This window comes from Hermetia illucens, chromosome 4, assembly GCF_905115235.1.
Source record: "Hermetia illucens chromosome 4, iHerIll2.2.curated.20191125, whole genome shotgun sequence".
NCBI lineage: Eukaryota > Metazoa > Arthropoda > Insecta > Diptera > Stratiomyidae > Hermetia > Hermetia illucens.
This window is the reverse complement of record NC_051852.1, coordinates 107,297,105-107,312,181: the sequence shown is the minus strand read 5'-3', so window position 1 is coordinate 107,312,181 and position 15,077 is coordinate 107,297,105. Positions and strand designations below refer to the sequence as shown.

Here is a 15,077-nt window from a genome sequence, read left to right as displayed (position 1 = left end):
TTTCGGAACTGAGCTAAACGATACAATATGAATAACCACTGCTGGTCGTCTATGTTAGTGTTCTACTCCTTTAATTTTTAGATTTTGATTGCCCTGTGACCAGCGGACATATTACTGTGATGCATTTGTAACCTGGTTCCATATTTCTTTTTGTTTAGATAGTCGAGGGTGACGGGCATAATCTCATGTTTCTCTTCGACCACGGATTGATTCACAATCAGATCAGTGCCGTAAGTAGCATGGCGGCACTGGTATATGCTAAGTGCGGGCTCAGTATTCACACCAGTGGATGCGACACCCTTTTAATACCCCTCTCGCAATTAAGGCATACAGTCCTCAGGTCGATGAAGTTGGGTACAACTTCATGCATCGCAACACCTCACTGCTAGCAAGATACTGGCTAACGAGAACAATACCGTTCACTACATTCTGACTATCAGAATACGCCTTACGTACGTACGGATCCTGTAGGGCGTGGCATGCCGGAGTACTTCTAGATTGAAACGAGAAACATACAACAATACCCGCATGGCGTCGGTAAAGACCGTCCGGCACAGGATGACACACTAACAAGGCAATAGCTCTTTACGTCGCCATCCCACATTGCACAACAGTGCGGATCCATAAATAAAACACGCAGCACGGAGTCCCACATATATGGATCTTGCAGTTCTCCTACTCAATCCCCAAGTACTTGACCCGCTTCTGATATTTTAAATAGGTACCGTTCAACTTAGGGTTTGACCGGCAACTTAAGTTGTTTTCAGCAACATCGCGACAGTTTTCTCTGTTGACAGCAGCATACTAACCTTCTCTGGTGACGCATTAAAAGAACGCATGCACTTTGCACCCCCTTCTCGAACTCAAGTCTTATGCTCTCTTCACTAATGTAACACATTCAGTCACCGAGCTAAACGCACCTGACAAGTCCATTCATCATCGCTTTCCCAATAATGGGCTTGCATAGGATTCCTGTGCATAACGACCTTCGAAATTCACCCACACACACTCATTGAGCCATTGTGCGAATTCTGGTCTACCATGAAAGTAGCTCTTCCAAGGAGTTAATTCCTGGACCAACTTAAGTAATCAAATGAGCTTTTAAAATGTACAGCGGTGCCAAGGGCACATCTGTTAGGACAACGAGCAATAAAGTTGTTCACATACGTCAAGGCATCATTAATGGAGCTTCTAGTGAGCAAGCCAGGGTTGTTAGTCCATAGGTACTTCTCCATCAATCTGATAAACAGTTCAAATAAACCCTCCAATTCTGTGTTGGATGAAAATGGGGGAGCTTACAAAGTACCGCAGCTAACGCACTTGAGCAATGAACCTCAATACGAAATAACGAATTATTCCTCATATAATATAATAAATTGTTGATCATCAAGGCAACCGATTAATAAGCTAATGGCGCGCAAGCGAGATAAAAAGGCGATTAATAGGCTACCGGCAAGCGTCGGCGACAAAAAGCCGATTAACAGGCTCTCGGTCGGTAAATGTTAACGTAGGACTGAGGATTAAAGTAGCCGGTGCGGTCTTTTACGCCTGCAAGATGATCTTTGTCCGGATAGCTGAGTGGTTGGAGCACAAGGCACTGGTGGTATTTGTATCGGAATTTGGCATCGGATACCAGTCGACTGAACTGTGAATGAGTACCTGAGTAATAACCTGGGTAATAATGACACAGTACTCTTCAACGACGGATCAAAAAAAGTACGGATTCGGTGCGGGGGTTTTCTCGGATACACACAGTGTAGCTGAATCGTACGCTCTCCTAGGATTCGCCAGCGTATTTCCAGCAGAGATACTGACGATATTGTAAGCCAGTTCATGGCTGGCGTATGAACCACGCGTGGAATAGTCATTTTTACCGATAGCCAAGCGTTCATTAAGGCTTTGTACTCGGTGGCGTCATTGTCTAGCATGCTGGGATAGTGCAGAAAGGCGTTCAACAGTCTGGACGCACGATCAAAACCAGCCTCCTCGCGGTTCCCAGTCGTAGGACCATAGAGGAGAAGGCAGGCTGAAGGACTGGCCAGGCGGGGCTCTGTTTTTGACAGTCCCTTGGTGTGCGCGTCTGGCATCTCGCTGACATCTGTGAAGGGCGGAGTCTACTTGCACTACTTAACAACGTTTTTTTTTTTCAGATGACGTAGGGTCATCATTTGCGCCTGTCCTATAACAAGATGCGATCCTGCCGAATTTGCGAAGAGGAGGGAAGAATTCTTAGGGATTTCCTTTGCAATTGGCCAGCTTGGCTGCGGACAATAGGTAATCAATTCTTTGGGGACTAATCTAGCTGGCTTGTGTCTGAAATTCTGAGCCGGCTGGACTCTGCTTCCCTTCCCCTTCCCAGAGCAATCATGGTCTTAGGAGTTTGTGGTATCGAAACGGCGCACTGCAGCGCTAATTGAGCTCCTTGGAGCGGCCAATACAATATCTACCTACCGACTTTATGCTTGTGCGAAATCATTGCTCCAAAGATCCCGTGAACGAGACACATACGCCCTATTTATAAGTATCCACAGTAGTCCTATGGAACTTCTCCTGTAACAGTGTATGCCCTAGACAAAAATCGATCCTCCATAACTGGTTGAATTGAACGCGATTTTCGACGTATACCGCACCTTTTCCCGCTTCGAAAGCAAACCTCTTACTTTTTCACTGCACGGTGGGAGTTATTTTTACTAAACACTTCTCACAGTGATAAACTAGTCGAGGCTAGTCTTGACAACTTAGTGGTTGAATGCCATCTAATCTAGGAGCTTTATGATCCTTTGTTTCCCTGCAATTCTCCACATGTTCCTTCCCATTTGCTGCAAGTATAATGAAGACAGCCAGACCTGCTCCATATTTTTTGTGGCCTTCTTTTTGCGAAGAAAGAGCAGTGTCCTTATATCGAGATGTGAGAAGGTCAGTTGTTGTAATCACCCGATTAGTTTCCTCATAAAAAATATACCCGCTGTCCCCCAAGTATTCAAATCTAGCTGTGCGCAAAAAATATCCCCATTTGCTGAAACATATGGACTACTTAATTCAATTCCGAAAACTTGAATGTGCTTCCTGTTATTCGACGTCAGCCAGATTCTGAAGATCTCCCGTGCTGAATTTGAGGGGTGGCTTCCCTGCGGGCAATCGCAGTAGCGACGCGCAAGAGAAATTAAGGAAACATTAGACGATAGTCCCCTTCGTGACTAATTTGTTACACACATTCAGAAGAGAACTACTAAATCTGCTGATCGCAATACGTTCCATCTGATGGATTTTCGTTGCAGGTCAGTGGAAAGTCAATTGTTCTTGCGGAAGACCCTATGCTCGAATAATGTGGTGTCTATGACAACCGATTCGGTTTCGAAACATCTTCACATATAGACTGCTAACTCCCGATATTTCTAGAAGAAGTAACCTCTCTGGCTGATAATTGTTATTTTTACTATTAGAAATGTTTGTAGAATATCAACTTGACCGCTAAAATATGTCAAAAGAACAAAGAAATGCACTAACACACTATTTACCATAATATTTTTATTAAGAAAGTATAAGATAACCGTCCAACAAATTTAACATTGTACTTAAGATGATAAAAATATAATCTTATTCCAAGTAACAAACAAATATATAGACCTATTGCATGTCTACACCTCTTTGTAATGTCAATAACAAAGCAAACGAGCATTTTGACTATTCTTGCAATTAAAATTGGCATGACGAATTGTGTAAACTTGGCGACAATCTAAAATTAGACCAGACAATTAATCGTTACAATATTCACACCTTACTGGCACCACTTGATACTGTAATTTCTAACTACAATCATATTTTCATATCATAAGTATAAAATCGAGACTAATTTGAATATCTCACAATTGAATGTCATTTTTATAGTAGGATTTAGTATTACTACATCTCTGAAAAAGGAAACTCTACTCGGCTAAAGACGCAGTCTCTCCTCTATTATTTGGTAATGAAAAGTTGGAAAATAGTTTGCTAACTTCAAGACTGAAATTGGCCGTTATTCTGCCGAGCCGCAATAATTCGCGCACACGCACACATACACACTTCGATAAAATCAATAACAAACCCTTGAGCCATAGCACACTATCAGTCTAATCATGAATTATTCTCCAGCGAAAGTAAGTGTCGTCAATACCAGCAATAAGAATTCAAACTTAGGCTGCGTGTCAAGTTGCAGGCACTATGTACAGAGCGACATTGCTTAGCGCTTCAATTCATAGTGGTGCTCTATTGACTAAATTTCACGCCGATATTATTCACATGCGATTTCATATGCTGTAAAATGTCCTCAGACAATTCCTCAACCGATGTATACCGACACTTTTGAAAACTGTAGATGTCGTTCAAAAACCCTAAAGTCTGCTCCCGAAAGTAGTGACATACCTCACGCAGATTTTCATTAGGTCCGAAAAACCCCCATGCCATCAGAGGTGAAATTTGTTCAGAAATTATATAGAAATGCGACATAAATCCATTTGGATACTTCAGCATTCGCCGCTTTGCTTTGAGAACAGACCATACCGCCGTCGTGAGGGCCTGAGAAGAAAAATGAAATTTGTTATAATTGATACATTTTGTAGTACTTTTTCCTTACAGTTTCTTTGAAGCCATTAGATAAAAACCGATTTTGTACAACAGCCGTCACACTAGCCGGAGGCGCGTCCAAATCCCGAAATGAATCCAGAATGATGAAATCAATGCAAACATCGTAGAATGTCATGGCTTTCACACTTCTCTGTTCCAATTCTCGTTCAATAATCGGCCAATTGCTGGGATCTTGCAGGAACACCATCATGTCTTCATAACCAACTAAAAAGTCTTTGGGGTCCTTATCTCCAAGGCACAACAAATCTGTAAGGATTTGCCTGCCTGTGTCTGCCACCCATTGGCCAACAGATGCATCCTGAGTGGAGAGCAACATTTTAAAGTTCCCGATTATTTAAACGAAGGACACGAAGTAAGAATACTCACTTTAAACATATATTGGAAAGCTAATCGAATGCAATGTAGTTTAGCTAAATATTCTACATCGGACGCACACCCAACTTGTTCTGTTCGTATGGTCCGGCATGGAATCTGCTGCTCCTCCATGTGTTTAATCGCACTCTGATACAATGGATACTGTTCTAATTCAGCAAAAGCTTCAGTAAATTCTTCAAACTCACGTAAATCTGCAACTTGATCCAAGGCAGATGCGAAACTTTCAGCTGAATCAAAGTTAGGATCGGAAGCTGTCCGACTGAGTTGATTACTTGTCTCCTTTTTCGAATTTTCTGCATTCTTTTCTCCATCTCGGAACAGAATCGAACGTTGGTCGAGAAATAAAAGTTCACTTTGATCCTGCAAAGCATACGCCATATCCAAAAGATTTTGAATTTCGCGACAAAATTCAGATTCTTCAGCGGTTGTCAGAGATAAAACACCTCCAGGTGAGTAATGTACAGACAGTGCATCTTCCCAGTGATTAATTACTGTTTCCAGAGCTTCCATTCCCATTACGCCTAATTGTTGAGCAGTTAACTGTTGCGTCGACACAACTCCGGGACCTAAGGAGCCGGATGCTAGGGATAGACGATCTGACAATGCTACCATTGATCCGCCCGGACTTCCCGAACGGGCTGAAGCTTTCGAGCCCGCGACAGAAGCCAAGTCATTTGGACTGCGGACACTATTTCGGGTTCGACGTCCGCCTCCATACTTGCGTGGACGTCGAAAAGGCCGGGGTGTACGACGGCGCCTTAAGTAGCGCGCCAGAACTCCAAGTAACGCAACGCCCGCTGTTACGGACACCACTATAATCTGGAAATAAGAAAAATTTTCTCGTTAGCGACGCATAGTTATAAGTAAAAACGCTAGCTTTATTCATGGAGTTTTTTCTCTAATTATGTGCTCTCCGCTAGTTCAGTCTGCGACTCTGGCCTTAAGATCGATAGAAGATAATTAAAACCAAATATTATGAAATGTGCTTGAAAACGGACAGATCAGGCAGCTCATGAAGCCTACCTCTAAGATAACAGCTTCTCTGTAAATCTGAGTATAAGAATTCACCTAAAATATTTTTTCCTTTTGGTGAGATCTTTGGGCTAGCGACCTGCAAATCCTTTCGACAATCCAACCAAGGTCGTTAATAGCAGGTAAGATATCCAAAGAATTCCCAGTCGAAAGCGAAGTCTTTTAGAGTTGCAATACTATTTTTTTCTTGTGATCTTATTTATATATTAATCTGATCTTCAATAAATGGAAAATTTTCCAATCACTTATTGTATATATTTGCAAAATACAGAAAAAAATACGATGAGTCAATAACTATTTTTGTGAGTTGCTAGGGATGAAGCCAAAGGATCAGGCTGCAAACGATTATAATCACGTAACATTGTAGGCAAGGGGGAGTCAAAATAGCACAGGAGCTCCATGGATGGAACATTAAAAACACTAAGATTTCAAATGTGATGTGGCACGATATTGAATTTCGGAGGATAAATAGCTGTCCATCAAGCAGTTATAAACTTTAAAAAGGATATATGCGTCTGTCAAGGATCGTCAAGATTGTAGAGACGCCATAAATATTACGGACAAACGAATAGTAAAGGATAGCTGAAGAATGGATCAATTGATAGGAGAAACGAAGGATAAAGCCAGACATTGGCATAATGAAAGATATATCGGAGTTTGCTCTAAAAGTTCACACCTAGATCCTTGTAAGAGGCAACCATCGTTAAAGGCTGACCATCAAGATAATAAACAAGTGTCGGGGGAGAGGTTTTTAGTGAATAGCATAACGTTTGCGAGAGGCAAAGACGAAACGAAAGACAGTTTTTAGGTACGCTTTAAAAATTTTGGAGAAGAAGAAAAGCATGGATATAGGCCGCTAGATTTTGGTCAGGATAATGTCACCTTTTCTATGTAATACGAGCTGCATATATTCGGAAAAATAGGTAAGAACATGTCGAGAAACTGAAAGCTAGACGCTTCAGGTATGAAATGTTGAGTGATTTGAGTGTGCATTTGTCCCGTTAGTATGTAGCACGTAATATATGCATATGCTATGTGAAAATATCCACTTTCAAGTCTTATTGATATTCAAAGTCTTGAATTTGCACAGAAGCGACAGCTTTGACTTATTATAACTTTGTTAGCAATAGTGCGATTTTTACCAAATTTGGTAGGATCCTGCTATACGCTGTAGCTTATATTGCTGCACAATTCGGTAATTCTAGGATGGACTTAAGTGGGGTTCTCCAGCCAATTACTAAAAATTATAGTAATGTACTATTATTAACTTTATTTGAACAGGTATCGGTATGGAGGGTATTTCGGAGCCTAGGCACCATACAGTGGCAGCCTCTTGATTTTTTCAGTTGTGTATTTTCTGAGAATGGGCCCGTTAAAAAATGGTCAATTTCGACACCCCGCACTCCTCACCTTTCCAACAAACGTCAAAACTAGAACCAGCTAACCGAGACCTTTAATTTGGTACCCCATTGTGTTTACACAAAACCTTAAAAATGGATAGGAGTAAAAATTGAAGAAATGATCTCGAAGAAGTATTTACCTAAGAAAACATCCAAAAGTACATCGAACTATTCGACATAATGAACTGAAAACGAAGAAGAATATTCTACTTTATGTGCATAATAAAAGGAGTAACATTGACTACGAAAGGAATCGTCATCTGATGCTCGCTTACCTTCACTTCGCTCGATCATGTAACATTCGGCGAAATGCACGGTCGCAATGCAGAACTGTTCCTTCTAGTCATGAAAAGATGCTACTTTCCACAGGAACTGATAACAAAATACCAAGTTCTGCATTGCAGTAAAATTTCGAAGGAATTTGAGGTCCAATGAGGAGTGTGGGCTGCATGCTGTCATGAGTACCCACCATCTGTGATACCCTTTATTCTGCTTTTATTGGAGTACTTGGAGGGTTTCAACATAGCACTAATATTAAGTTGAAGTTATTTTCGTGCCAATGTTTTCTCTATGCTCCCATACAAGAGTTATACATGAAAAGCAGCTACTGTTACTCGAAGGCTCTAAGAATGCAATTAATACTGTTACATGCAGGAATACTAGTGTAATAATCTGAGAAGTGATGGCGAAATACGGTAACCGAGTTTTTAGTCGCAAACTGGCAGATGTTAAACCCGGGCTTGACATTTTTCACATTTCACATTGGTATTTCGAAGCCTAGGCAGTTTCAGCTTCGTGATTTTTTTTCAGATGTTTCGGTTGGATAGATTCTAAGAATGGATCCGTGAAAGAAGCGAGCACTTTTCTGCCTTCACATTACCCCTTGTGCATTAAATGTCAAAACTGTGGACAGCTTTGAAAATCGAGACCTTTCATTTAATACCATGCTTTTGCATGTATGTCAACTTTTTGATAATTCTTCTTATGCCTGTTATAATTTCGTCTTTGGTGTTGTTGCTCAACCATTTTATTCCTGCTTCGATATTCACTATAGTTTCTTTCATTGAATTTATTGGAGGCAACGCGAAAGCAATAGTTAAGCGATGTACAACACACATGGGTAATTGGGGGACCGATGATGGGCTTCTAAATAAATGGAAGTCGGATGGTTCGCCGCAGCACCAGCGGACGGCTTTAAATTTGTCAATAAAATCATTCCAATATTTATTATATAATAAAGTAAATTCAAGAAAAGAATTTCCAGTGTTATCAATTGTCAAAGGTTTGTTATTGTTTATTCGAACCCTTTTTTGGTCCGTCGAGCCGGATTAGGTCCGGATTTCTAAACAAGTGCATTTGGGTAAGTGAAATTTTCTTTTTATTTCTACTGCGCCATTGGTAAAACTTTATTTTCGATTGCTATATGCAGTGCAGTTAAAATAAAAGTGTTTATAAAATTGTGTTTGTGGATATTAGAAATTGTTTTGGGTTGCATTAGTGCTGCATATCGGCCGATACACTTTTTCAAAGTTTGGTAGCGATGCAGCCTCATTTGATTGCGTTACGTTAGTGCTGCATTTAGGCCGTTGCTTTTTTTCGAAAGTTTTGTAGCAACAGCGGTGCAGCCTCCTTTGATTTGTGCGTTAGTGCTGCATATAGGCTGTTGCACTTTTTCGAAGTTTAGTAGTAACAGCGGTTTAGCCTGCTGGTGTGTTGTACTTTTCAATTTGGATTTGGATTCTAGCTTTAGCATGTGTTATTTTTTCAATTCAATTCGGTTCCCGAGGAAAGTTTGATCGACGATCATCTTGTGTTATTTCTTCAAATGGATTTCCAAGGGATAATGACACCCAGCAAAAAAAGGGTGGTTAAAATGGAAGAAATACGAAAAATCTTAGTAAGTTGAGACTAGAAAAGCGGAGTTTTGAAAAATTTGAGGGTGCATGGCAGGAGATTCAGTAGACCTACGCTGAATTCCTTGAGCTTTAAAGTTCCCGCAGATCAGGTGTACTTCCGGGAAAATAAATAAAGGCCAGAGAGTTGAGTCTATGCCAGGTTGGTTGCCGACGAAATTTCGATCGACAATCTTCTACGAGAACTAGAAGGTGCCTTAATAGGAATATCTTCAATTATAGAAAGACCAAGTATCTGATCGACGAGCTTTGATAGAGAGGGAAATCTAGGCACTTGTTGACCTTCTTTAAATCTCGCGGAAAGATTCCAGAAGATTAGGGACGGCCCCTCAAGGCAGGATATAACGCTGCTAAAGGGGTGTCATTTATCCCTTTTATTTTGACGTGAAAGATAGATGTTTTGACCCGTAGGGAGTTTGACACGGCATTACGAAATCCCAAAGTTCCGGTTACAACTGATGAGGTGGACCAGTTTCTCGAAAATAGGTATATGGTAATGTCTCCCGGTCGGAAAGAAAAAGATGCACAAAGAAGTTACACTTCCCGCTCAAGCGGGGAGAAATCGTCAAACTGAAAGTGTTTTATCTGTGTGGGAAGTCATATTGCCTCCGGATCTCCAAAATTGGCAAATAGTCTCGAAAAGGAAAGGTTGATTGAAGTAATAAAAACTTGTTGTTTCTTTTTCGTTGGTGTGGGTATTTGCAAATACCGATATTTCGGGAACCACTTGTTCCCTTCCTCAGTGCAAACAAGTTAAACTTCGGCGGGATTTAAGCTAAATTTTACATGATATATGTTGTCGAATCCCACTGGTGGCAATTGTATCGTAATTTGACGTCGGATACCAGTCGACTCAGCTGTGAGTCAAATCAGTGTCAAAATCTCGGGCGAACGCAATGCTAAACACATTGCCTCCTATAGGGTACTGTAATTCTGTAGTGTACCGTTACGGTCTTGAATGAAGTGCTCAACACACTTCACCGTGGAGAAGCGAAGCCGGTTGGAAACGGAAAGAACATTGAAGACAGGAAAACATTTTGTAAGTGGTTAGTCGACGAAGGTTTCAGCCTAGAAAATGCGACGAGCAACAAATAACGAGTTTTTTCCAAAACTAAATCGGCAAAAATGCGAGTGATATCACCGAATCCCGAAACGATACAGCCGGTTCAACGACCTATACAAGGGCTTAACAGTGGCCGAAGAGATAAATTTATATGAAAAATCCGAGCTGACCATCATTGACGAAAACTGTATGGATAATGGCGAGCACTGCTGAAACAAAATGTGGCCGAACTACGGGAAGTGCCTCAACATCGGCAGTAACATCCAAAAGGAACAGCTCCTATTCTTAAGCAAAATAAGAGCTCACTGTCACACCGCCAAAGCCAGTATAGCGAAGGCGGAAAGTACATCCCAATGGTTTGGGCGAATTGGTCACGCAATTCATCCGATTTTAATCCCAACGAAAATCTACCGGCAATATTGAAGGAAGCAGCACTCAAAGAACCTACGCTAACCAATCTTCAATCGCTAATTGAGCTGGTTCGAAGTGAGTAGGACCAAATTGGCAAAGATCATATTTTTAGACTCGACAATAGTTTCCTAAGGCGAATAAATGAATGATAAGAAATGAAAGGACATCGTACCAAATATTAATCTAATGAAATGTATTACTTAACTTACTTAATTACTCTCACAGCCTATGGCCCGTGCATAGGGACTTTGCCTCGGCATCTGGGCTTAGCCGCATGTGGCATGAATATACGTTGCTATCATTAGGCCAATGTTCGCATATACATCCGTAGTGTAGCGGAATAAGATGAAACAAAAAAGTTTTCACTGTAAACTAGTTCGTACAGTACATATTACTGTTACAGCTCTAGATGCTTGGATATAAATATTTAAAGCACTACAATGAGAGGAACTCATAGATTAATTGGGTTAGACCTATAGGGAAACAACGGAAGGGGGAAGTTGATTCCAATTCTTACAATGTCTCCCTATTCTCGGATACCCATATATCTGTTTGGTAGAAGATATGAAGTTATCCGGGAACGAAGAGAAAACAAAGAATGCAAGCTATGATATACGAATGTTTTCTACACTGATGACTCAACAACAAAATGGGATCCTGGAGCCGGAGTCTACCTCCCAAGTAAAAACTAGAAGTGGGCATTTCTGTTGGGACAGTAGGAAGGCTGAAGCATATGCAATCCTAAGGGCAGCAACTTGGGTGATTGACAATTGGTGGCGGCGGTTGAAGGGCAGAGGCATCGCAATCTGCAACGATAACCAGGCCCGGATCATCTCGAAAATCCTTCTGGAATTCAATACAATCTACTCTGGGATAGAGGGAAATAAAATCTCGGATGGAGCATCACATCCACTAACGGCAATGCTTCTCCCCAACCTCAAACACATATACTTTTTGTTATCCCTGTATATACGCAATAATTAAATTAATTGCAGTCGGAAAGCTACTCTTTTTTTTTTTTTTTGTTAAAATTGAAACTATCATACAAGGAATCGGCAAACAAAAGCGTTAAAAAACGTTGTTTAACACAAAACCTTAAAAAGGTAAGGAAATTAAATAAAACTCAATATAATTAAAGTGTATGATGACAAGATTCGATTATAATTTTGATACACTAGTTTAGAAATTAAATGCAGAAAAATCATAAAAAAAATGTTCATCGAATTATTTATTTCACGAATGTAAGTATATAAGTTATCAATTTATTTAATTTTGAGTTATGCTGATCTATCACTTTGAAAAATGAATCCATTACTGATTAAATTAAATTTGGAAGGAATAACAATCGTCTCCTACAGCTCGTTTTTCATAATTCCTTCAATGCATATATAATCTCCAGTTCTATGAACATAGAAACAGGACTAAACCAAAATAGGGGCATCATCACTTTTGACGGTTAGGACCACACAGATCTAGCATCATCTCTTCTTGGGCGCTACGACGAACGAAAATTCTCCCTCTTGAGCAAAATAATTTAAATATCGATTCGTCACTCAAAAAAAAACCTTTTTCAAATCTTCTACCTATTCTCGATGATTCTTGTTTTGTGGCTTAAATAGATGTTTTCGGACAGCAACGCGACCAAAGGAGTTAGCGTCCCGCAATCTTCTTTTGACTGAAGCCATCGAAAAGGGTTTCGACCTAAGTGCTGAGTTCAACCTGAATTTCTGGAGCTGTTAGGCGCCTATTCCGACTACTGGTAGCAACAATAAATTTATCCTCACTAGAAGTGGCAGCTTTCTGCTGCGGAACCTTGAAACTAGCGGTTTCCTTATATCATCATTCATACGATGAACACAAATCTTCGATAGTTTAAGTTGGAGCACAATCTTATATTTGCATTCACTATACAGAACATTGATAACAGTCTGCGTTTCAGTATTAAGTCCGCAAACTATCCCGATTTATGAGACATCTTCACTGTAGGAACCATAAATTCAGATTAAGAACAATTGTTTGTGAATAACTCCATAAATATGGCTTAATAAAAATTACACAAAATGTCCTACAAGACTATAACAATAACAAATTGATGTGAACATAAAGTAAAAGCAAAATCATTTGCAAGGAAAAGTTTATACAAATTAATATCCTGCTACCAGGTCGCAAAGATAATGGATAAAATACTCCGGGAGCGCATCAAAGAACATCTCGAAAGCTTGATCGACAGAGAGCAGGCTGGTTTCCGTTCCGGATATTCCTGCATTGACCACATCGACACCATGTGGCTCTTTGCTGAACAGTGCGGGAAGTTTAGGTCTTCGCTGTACCTGCTCTACATCGATTTCGGGAAAGATTGTAAAATCTCGGAGGATTTTGAGATTCAAAGCGAAGTCCGCCGGTGCTCTCCCCTCGGACCTTGGCTAAATAGCTCTGAATTTAGAAAGAGAGGCAAATAGGAATGGACGGGGATGTAGGTCTACAAAATCAAGGTTCTCAGTCTCGCACTACCCCTATCTGCATTAATGGACACAGCATCGAAGGCGTCGTTTGTATATCTAGGTATCCTGGTTTCTGCCGACTGTGGCGCCGAACTGGATGCTGCCCCGACACATTAACAGCGTTAGATCAGCTTTCCCCGCCCTGTCTAAAATCTGCAAATACAGTTATCTCAACACCAAGATCAAATTTAGACTATTCTTTGCACGTGTTCTGTCTGTGTTGCTATATGGGAGTTTCAAGCTTTCGTCAATACCTGTTCGCGTCGTATTATCGGAGTACGCTGGGCTGATATTATTACAAACGAAGAACTGATCGGCACACAGGCCTGGTACTTGTATGCATTAAGATTGGAAGGAGGAAGTGGCAATGGATAGGTCACAAATTAAGGAGAGGCGACAATTGCATTACGGACTACGCACTCTCCCAAAATGGCCGACGGGTGGGTCGCTCCCAAGGCACTTTGCGTAGAACAGTAGAAGAGGAGTGCAAGTCCCGGGAAGTCGTGGACGGAACTGAAGCGCATTTCAGGTAACCGCGAACGATTTCGCATCGCTGTTGTGGACACGCCACTAGTGCCTAAAATTATTATACAGATATAAAGTAAACATCAGAAAAAATTTAGATAACTAAAATACGGAATAGAAAGTCTTGAACGAAATGGATATTTAATAACTTCCCAGGTGTTGTACCGTTTTGTTCATATAAATTGGGCGCGTTTTAAATCCACAAAAGGCAAGACAAACGGTTGAGTCCATGGATCAAATCCACAACTATCCGGGACCAGCTTCATGCAAAAATAATCGCATGAATAAATGAGATGAACCTTCATATAAAGTCCAATATTTTGACGACCTATACAGATTATATGCAAACTTTAATTGTAATGAATGTATTCGGCTGCAATACTTCGCATTTTAACCTACTAATTTCAACAAATCTGGATTTTGAACCTGCTAACATCTCTCCATACCTGAGAGAAGGTAGGTGTCATGTAATTAGATAGTAGCATGTAATTTACACTTAAAATGAACTTTGCTTACCTTTTGTGATGTTGACAATCGGAACGACATCAGTCGGCTGTCAGATAATCCGCCCGGCACAAGTGATCTGAAGAAACTCATTACGTCCGTAACCGACTGGTCGTAGATTTAGCGCGCTCGCCAGTGCGCGACTTTACCACCAGTCAAGAAGATTCAACGCTTTGAATTAGGCCCTTTGGAAATCCACAATTTCTTTCAATATTCTCACAAACCACCCGCTTCAATGGTTATGTCATAACGCACGTCCTAGAAAATTTGAACAAGGACCTCTACAAAATCTTTCTCGTTCAAACATCCAGAGCATCTTCACTCAACATCACAATCAAAGACACGAAACATTGGAATGTCGTAAATTTACTAGACAAATATTTATTGGTAGGGAAGGTTGGTGAAAGTTTTGTTGATTTTTCAATCTTGAATTGCATTTAATGCAGTACGGAATTCTATCGGTGTATGCACTAGATAAAAGGGATACACCCAGGAACAAATCACAATGTTATTTATATCACAAGTCTTTTTACTTTCAGTGCCGCCCGATATCAACCACCGTGGAATCCACTCCGTTCCTCACGTGAAATTCCAATATATTGTTCAAAGTGAAATTGACGTGTGGAGACTTTGCTAACAGTCTGTGGGCTGCGTTCGTAAAATTGATAAGGATTCGAAATAAGCGTTAGATCTGTTGTCGACTATCCATCAGCTGTTGTGCAGGGAAAAG

At 40.6% G+C, this 15,077-nt stretch overlaps 1 protein-coding gene across 1 annotated transcript; it reads right to left on the bottom strand.

Moving 5' to 3' along the window:
* Positions 1–3,503: 3,503 nt before the first annotated feature.
* Positions 3,504–14,980, bottom strand: LOC119653655 (mitoguardin). Its single transcript, XM_038058476.1, has 4 exons — positions 14,360–14,980; positions 4,990–5,817; positions 4,613–4,921; positions 3,504–4,554 (listed from the first exon to the last, which is right to left on the bottom strand). The coding sequence occupies exons 1-4, from the start codon at positions 14,438–14,440 to the stop codon at positions 4,246–4,248; spliced, it is 1,527 nt and encodes a 508-aa protein (XP_037914404.1). The 5' UTR covers positions 14,441–14,980; the 3' UTR covers positions 3,504–4,245.
* Between the last annotated feature and the right edge of the window lie 97 nt (positions 14,981–15,077).

Bases quoted from the DNA above. Each gene is read 5' to 3' on its own strand.
- LOC119653655 (XM_038058476.1), bottom strand. From the start codon at position 14,440: ATGAGTTTCTTCAGATCACTTGTGCCGGGCGGATTATCTGACAGCCGA. The intron at 5,818-14,359 runs GTAAGCAAAGTT...TCTTATTTCCAG, and splicing joins GATTGTCAACATCACAAAAG to ATTATAGTGGTGTCCGTAAC. The intron at 4,555-4,612 runs GTAAGGAAAAAG...TTTTCTTCTCAG, and splicing joins CTAATGGCTTCAAAGAAACT to GCCCTCACGACGGCGGTATG.